This window comes from Trichechus manatus, unplaced genomic scaffold (genome assembly GCF_000243295.1).
Source record: "Trichechus manatus latirostris isolate Lorelei unplaced genomic scaffold, TriManLat1.0 scaffold00182, whole genome shotgun sequence".
NCBI lineage: Eukaryota > Metazoa > Chordata > Mammalia > Sirenia > Trichechidae > Trichechus > Trichechus manatus.
The window spans coordinates 3,943,980-3,951,871 of record NW_004444118.1 but is presented as its reverse complement, the minus strand read 5'-3'; the positions used below and the strand labels follow the sequence as shown (position 1 = coordinate 3,951,871).

General features: G+C 41.9%; 1 protein-coding gene across 1 annotated transcript; it reads left to right on the top strand.

The window, feature by feature from the left end:
• The first annotated feature begins 408 nt into the window (after nt 1–408).
• On the top strand, nt 409–4,455 carry AICDA (activation induced cytidine deaminase). Its single transcript, XM_023741480.1, has 5 exons — nt 409–499; nt 1,283–1,485; nt 2,878–3,148; nt 3,657–3,772; nt 4,402–4,455. The coding sequence occupies exons 1-5, from the start codon at nt 409–411 to the stop codon at nt 4,453–4,455; spliced, it is 735 nt and encodes a 244-aa protein (XP_023597248.1).
• Nucleotides 4,456–7,892: the final 3,437 nt, after the last annotated feature.

Below are 7,892 nucleotides of genomic sequence, written 5' to 3'. Positions count from 1 at the left end.
AATATATGCTTACAAAAAGACTAGAAGGAAGAACATCAGAATTTTAACAGTAATTGTCATTAGTGATACAATGGGTGATATTCCAAATTTAAAAATTCTTTTTACTTTTCTGTAATATTCAAATTTAACAGTAATCAAGCATTGCTCCTATACTTAAAAAATACTTACAAAGTGACATTCTTCGCCTCAAAGAGCAAAAAATTTAATTGGGGAGGCAAAGAAGTTAGCAATCAATTGATAACAAAGGGCAAGTGATATGATAGTGATAAGCCGAAGAGCAGTGGGGAATTAGAGGGGTTAGTTTGTTGTTATTGGGATGGAAATTTTGAGATAGTGAGGGTCTTAGTAGAGAGGTTGAAACTGAGGTTAGGCTTTGAAGGGTATGTGGGTTGCACTAGCAGCGTCAAAATGGCTGAAAAGCAAAAGCTGAAGCAGAGGAGACTGGGTCCAGCGGGCCGCTGCATAGGGGGTCTGCAAGTGAAGAAAAGAAAGAAAAAGAGTACTAGGATGCAAAGCTGGAAATGTAGATTGAGGTCCAACTGTGAAAACCAGTCTAACTGCCACATTAAGGAGTTTGGGCAGAAGGCAGTCATTAATGGTTTTTCATCATGGAGATGACATGGTCACACCTGAGTTTTTGTGATATCACTGTGGTGATGGCATGGAAAATGTTCTTTGCAGAGGGACCAATTAAGACCAATTAAGAGGCTGCCACAACAGAAAAGGTGAAAGAAGACGAGAGCTTAGACTGAAACAGAGAACAGAGGGAATAAAGCAGGCGCAATTTCAAGACATATTTAAGGGTTTGAATCCATACATTTGGATGATTGATTAAATATGGGAAATGAGGAAGAATAAAACATCAAAGATGATTCCAAGCTTCTAGCCTGGTTACCTGAGAGGGAGGCATCAGGAAGAGAGGCAGTTTGGGGTAGGGAGGGGTTTAGGAATACTATTTTGCCATGTTGAGTTTGTGGTACCTTAGGTAGAGATTAGAAGAGAAACCTCAAAATGTAACTATGGAACCGAGGAGCAAGTTGGCATATGTAATTCACAAGTGAGTATTCAAAAGACAGCTGCAGGAGACTGACTGTTCTATGAGCTGGGGTTTGGGGTTCTTGCTGAATAGCTCTCAACTGGTCTCAAATATAAGCAGAAAAAGGGGTTTATAATGGCTTCTAAGCTCAGTAGCTCTAAGGCATCCAGCAAGGGAAGCAAGAGCATCTTCACTGACAGCTCTGGTTTTGCCCAAGTAAATACAGATAAAAAAGTTGAAAGTAAGCCAGTAGGGATTGGAGATTGAGTTATACTCCTTGTATTTCTTCTCTTATCTACAGCCTCCTGCTGAAGCGGAGGAAGTTTCTTTACCACTTCAAAAACGTCCGCTGGGCCAGGGGTCGGCATGAGACCTACCTGTGCTACGTGGTTAAGCGGCGGGATAGTGCCACCTCCTTTTCATTGGACTTTGGTCACCTTCGCAACCAGGTATCAAGTAAAGCTTGCTTCACAGGCAGATAAAAGCTAAACCTCATAAGCTTTTAGAGCCACTTGCAGATGGTACTACTTTCAGCCTTTTTCACAGCTATGCCTCCACTAGGCTCCTCACCCCTCCCCCGCTTTTTTCATGTCCATGCAACCATACCCGACATGTCCCACGTAATGTCATTTAATGTCCTCACCAATCATACTGGGCATCCTAATACCACGCCTTATCACTGCCCCAAATTTTCCTTCCCTTTCCCCAACACCTGAATTACCCTTGAGATTAAGGAAGGACACAATGGTAAGAGCATTTGAACTTGGGAGAGTATTATCAGCTCATTTAAGCTAAATTTTAAATGTGAAAAACAAATTGTGTCTTTAGAAATTTTGAAAATTAAGGAAGAATAATTTAGGAAAAAAAAAAACAACAACAACAACAACAATGACTCAGACTTCTGGTTTCCAAATGATTTGATGAGAAAATAGAAGATCCGAGAGCTCGGTGACTTGCCTAAGCCACATGAGTGGTGGAGCTGGGAAATGGAGCCTAGGTCTTCAGATTCCAAGACAAATAATTTGACTCTCCTGCAACACTAGGTGAACTTGCTATATTTCACTTCTGTGGTTATTATTACAATTGCAGAGCTCATATTTTGACCAAACACATTATTTAATTGCTCTTAGGCCATGGAGTCCCTGGGTGGTGCAAATGGTTAAGTATTTGAGTATTAGTCATAAGATTGGCAGTTAGAACCCACGTAGAGGTGCCTCTGAAGAAAGGCCTGGTGATCTGCTTATGAAGAAAAGTCACAGCTTTGAAAACCCTATGGAGCAGTTCCACTCTGCACACATGGGGACGGCAGCTAACAACAACAGCCCATGGCAGTGCCTATTGCCTCTCTTCCAACACCTACCTGTCTGCCTCACCATAATCTATTGTCCCTCTTCCTGTCCTCCCAGCCTTCCTCTGAAGTTGTCCTACTCCTACCTAGTGGTATAGGTTTATTTCCATAATGTTAAATCAACAGGCATTTTCAATCCAGTTTCCTTCTCCTCAGAAATGCAAAATGTAGCTTCACAAACATATATTTAATCTCTACTGAGACAGTGTGATGGTTATGTCCTCCAAACAACTTAACATTCCCCCAAAACTTCAATAGCCTTTCTTCACTCCACAGAGCCAGGCGTACAAAGTGCCCAGAGCCTCTGCTCACACCACCTGGGTTTGACTCACCACTTGGGCAAGTTGCTTAGCTTCTCTGTAACACGAGAACAATAACTGCAAACACCCCCAAAAGATCACTGTGGGAGGGAAATGAACTAATGAATATAAAGCCACCAGAACCACGAAGAAAGTCAAATGAACATCAGCTGAGTCCTGTGCCCTCTTTCCAGTCCGGTTGCCACGTGGAATTGTTGTTCCTCCGCTACATCTCGGATTGGGATCTGGACCCTGGCCGATGCTACCGTGTCACCTGGTTCACCTCCTGGAGCCCCTGCTACGACTGTGCCCGGCATGTGGCCGACTTCCTGAGAGGATACCCGAACCTCAGTCTGAGGATCTTCACCGCGCGTCTCTACTTCTGCGAGGACCGCAAGGCTGAGCCTGAGGGTTTGCGGCGGCTGCACCGCGCTGGGGTCCAAATCGCCATCATGACCTTCAAAGGTGCTAAGGGGAGACCTTTCTGCCCGCAAGGGCTCAGTGAAGTAGCTACCATTCAGGATTGCAACTTAGGCTGAGAAGAGTCACTAAGGAATTCAGGGGGAAGAATTGCAGCAAGCTTCTGGTTCATCTTTGGAACCAACACTGTAGCTTAGAATTGAAGGGAAAGAATTAATGGCCCAGAGACAAGGCCCTAGGGAAATAAGAATTAAAAAGGGGCCAGGGTTTTCCTTTTTTTCCCTTTGATTTTTGAGACCTGAACTCTTTCAGGAGCCCGTAGGTGGTGCAAAAAGTTAAAGGGCTGGGCTGCTAACCGACAGGTTGGAGGTTTGAGTCCACTCAGAGGCACTTTGGAAGAAAGGCCTGGCAATCTACTTCCCAAAAGCCCGCTACTGAAAACCCTATGGAGCAAAGTTCTCCTCTGACATACGTAGGGTTGTCATGAGTCGGAATCGACTCCACAGCAACTGGTGGTGGTGAACTGTCTTCAACCTTTTTTTTTTTTTTTAAGATTATTTTTATTGCTGGAATACTTTTGTGGCAAATCATGAACGGACTTTCAAGGCCTGGGAGGGACTGCATGAAAATTCGGTTCGACTATCCAGACAGCTTCGACGAATTCTCTTGGTAAGGGGCGCCGTTGCTTCTCATTTTCTTTCTCTCTCCATAGTCTTTCCCTGGGGCTTCTTATATTTTCTTTTTTTTACTACTGTCCATAATTTTTCTTCTAATGAAACATTTATTTTTCTCTTTGTCTTTTTTACAGGCGTTATTTCTCGCACAAATTAGTTTCTCTTCTGCTCTTTCTTAATTCTCAGCCTTCTGCTAAGATTCCTTTGTGTGCCCCGTCGCCACCCTTTTCATTGTCTCACAGTGTTTTTTTTCTCTCAGCACTGTTTTCCTCCCGGTCAGAATTCCTTCCTCTCCTCCTCCTATCTCCTCTTCTTCTCCCTCCCTTGTTGTTGTTTCTGTTGTTAGGTGCCCTAGAGTCGATTCTGACTCATAGTGACCCTATAGGACAGAGGAGAACTGCCCGGTAGGGTTTCCAAGGAGTGGCTGGTGGGTTTGAACTGCCTACCTTTTGGTTAGCAGCCGAACTCTAAACCACTGCGCCACCAGGGCTCCACTCCCTCCCTACTTTATTCAAAAATCTTAAAAACCCACCCAGCCGGTTTAGAATCCCACTCCCCTTTTGCCCTCACCAGCACACACTCAATTTTCAAGCTCTCCACTAATTTATTTCTCTTTCTGTACAGCCCCTATATGAAGTCGATGACTTACGAGATGCGTTTCGTACTTTGGGACTTTGATACCAGCCTCAGCAAGTCACATAAAATGAAATCTCTGCTGAAGATAATCAGCGAAAGAACAATCCTTCAAGGCTTCTCTGTTTTTTGTCTTCAACTCTCACTTTCTTTGAGTTTAAAGAAAAAATATTCATATATATGTCTTCCCATAAAAACATGTCTTGAAAATAGAGAAGGAACACAGGACCACCTAGTTAATGCTGAAACTGGTGCAGTTTTTAATGCAACAATGTCCCCTACTGGGAAATGTCAGAACTGCAGGGCCTGGGAGCATCTTAAAGTGTCAATGTTCTCTGTGCCTTTTAGGCAGAGTGAGAACGGAAAGTAGATCCTTAAAATCAAGGTGAGATGATCAAATGTTGTTATAATCAATATCCTTTATTATTTGATCCATTTGAGTTTTCAATGGTATTAGTGGTAGGGTTTTCTACTCTTTTCCTTTGGGGTTCAGTTTCAAATAGCAAACTCCTCCATCAGGCCATGATATCTCCTAATGAAAGAGTCTGGGCAAATCATCTTTCCAAAGCATTAATATCCAAGCACGTGCTGTACATTATAATTGTCTGAGGCATGTCTTTATGTTTGTACGTAGTGGATTCTTGTTGTTGTTTTTGGTATGGGATATAGATGGTCACCTTCAGGCTATTTTAATAAAGGATCTTAAAATGGATGAGGACTGTGAAGAACTCTAACAATGAGTTGATGCCTCAAGCAGCAGACACTCAAGTAGCAGGCACTCTGAAAACACAGATCCTTGTAAAGAAGTTCATAGTTGAGAAACAACAACCATGACCACAATCTTCACACATAATAACCAGTGAACGCTCGGAGGGGAGTTGCTTGAGTGTAGAGAAGAAGAAAGAGCTATTCTCTGGTGGGTCTTTTGTTCTCAGCAATGCCAACCAGGTCAAGATTTCCTACCGTATGTGTGTGTGTGTGTGTGTGTGTGAGAGAGAGAGAGAGAGAGAGAGGTGCTTTTCCCAAAGATATGTTCACTGTATAAGAGAGTGACAAAAAAAAGAGATGAATATTTGGGAGGGGAGGATACGAGAGCATTGCAAGAGTATTTTTGCCAGCAAAATCTAGGGAGCCAACCTGGCAGAGGGTACCTTGCCTATTAGTCCCTAATGACTATCCTTGACCATGAGGAAGAAATTCAGAATAACCGTATCCCAGTGCAATTATTACCTAGCAACCCTTGCAATGCAGATGAACAGATCCACAGGAAAAGTCGAATGTACAACTGTATTGTTTTAATCTTACTGTACATAAATTTTTGAAAGAGTAAAATATTAAAAACCCTTATCTCATGTATTCATTCATATTTTATATTATGCTATATAGTGTCTAATGATATTTTTCTTGTCATAATTTCCTTTTCTGATCTATTGAAATGGATTCCTAATATCTCATAAATTTCTACCTTTAGAAATGATTCTAATAACAAAATGTATAATTGTAACATAGTCTCTTCACTATGATGACAACATTATAATAATATCACTTTGAAGCCATTCTCTTTAGAAAACTTTTCTCACAACAGATTTGATTCTGGCTCCTTTTTAATCAACTGAATAAAGGACAAACAATTCAGAAAGTTTTGGAAAGATATCAGATATTGACTAAAATACTTAATTATAAAAAGATAAAGTAAAAAGTCATTATGACTATGGAAGTCAAGCAAACCTGAATCTAAGTCCTGGTTCCAGGTGACAATGGGCAAGGCATTAAGCCTTACTAAAACCTTAATTTCCCATCAGTAAAATGGGTATGATAATGTTAACCACGCATATATTTTTGGTAAGGATTAAATTAGCAGGTAATACAAAGCTGGCACTGTTTTTGTGAATGGCACCACCAATCTCTTGTTTGCAAGACAGAGACCTAGAAATCATCCCTGACCTCACCTTCTGCCCCCACGTCCAATTATGCTGACTTTGTGTTCTGAATAACTCTTGAATTTATTTACTTTTCTCTATCTCCTCTTACTACCACTTGAGAAAGAAGAAAAGAGTAGCCCCTGACAGTTGAAAGCTGACCTGACACTCCTAGCTAGGCCATGTTATTTTCCTATTGGACAAAAAATCTCACAGAAGCAGCCATCTAAGATACTCCACTGGTCTCACCCCTTCCGGAGCAAGGGAGAATGCAGAAAGCAAGATACAAGGGAAAGACTAGTCCAAAGGGCTAATGGACCACAACTACCACAGCCTCCACCAGACTGAGTCCAGTACAACTAAATGGTGCCTGGCTACCCCCACTGACTGCTCGACTGGGATCACAACAGAGGGTCCCAGACAGAGCTGGAGGAAAATGTAGAACAAAATTTTAACTCACAGAAAAAAAAGACCAGACTTACTGGCCTGACAGAGACTGGATAAACCCCCAAGAGTATGGCCCCCAGGCATCTTTTTAGCTCTGTAATGAAGTCACTCCTGAGGTTCACCCTTCTGCCAAAGATTAGACAGGCCTACAAAATAAGACTAATGGGGTGCAGCACCCCAGGGACAGAGACTAGAAGGTGGGAGGGGACAGGAAAGCTGGTAATAGGGAACCCAAGGTTGAGAAGGGACAGTGTTGACATGTCAGGGGGTTGTTAACCATTGTCATAAAGCAATATGTGTACTGACTGCTTAATGAGAAACTATTTGTTCTGTAAACCTTCATCTAAAGAACAACAAAAAAACCCTCACAGAATACCATCTTCATACAAGGTTACTCTGAGACCATGATAAAATGAGAGAAACCAATCCCCCCTCATGAATTTGTCTAAGCACAGACAAAAACAAGACCACTGCGCCACCCCAAAATACCAAACACCCCCTCTTAGCTAAAAAGAACTACTGCTACTTCTTCGCCAGTTACAGCTTTATCGTCTTTCTAGTTTGCTCTCCCTAAAGTTAAGATTACTTGACATACTCAGTCATAGAATTGCCCCCACTCGCTGAGACAACATCCAATCTAAAAGGATACCTACACTTCCTTAGACCCTCCCCCAAACCACCTAACCAAAGCCAAAATCCTATAACTGGTTCTTTCGGATACCCTCTTACGGAGATACCTCGTGGTTCATGGTTCCCTGCGATAAGTTCTTTCTCCATAACTAGTAACAAACTCAACTTGTTCAGCTACAGCTGTTTTCCTGGGGCTCTTTGGCTGAAGGTCATTGGCACAGCTTAGTCCAAACTATTAATATCTTCTGCTTTGTCTATTGCGACGGTCTATGGTGTTCATGAATTCTTATTACAAATGACTGGGAATTACACTGCAGAGGTAATGATGGTGATTTTTTAAGGTCTTATGAGAAATAAATGTTGAGTCTGTTAATCATTCATTCTTTCTTTCAAATATTTATAGGTCAACTGTTATGTGCATAGATAGCACTGTGATCAACCTCATGGAGATTAAAAAAAATAAAGCAGAAAGTCCCTGCCTTCAAG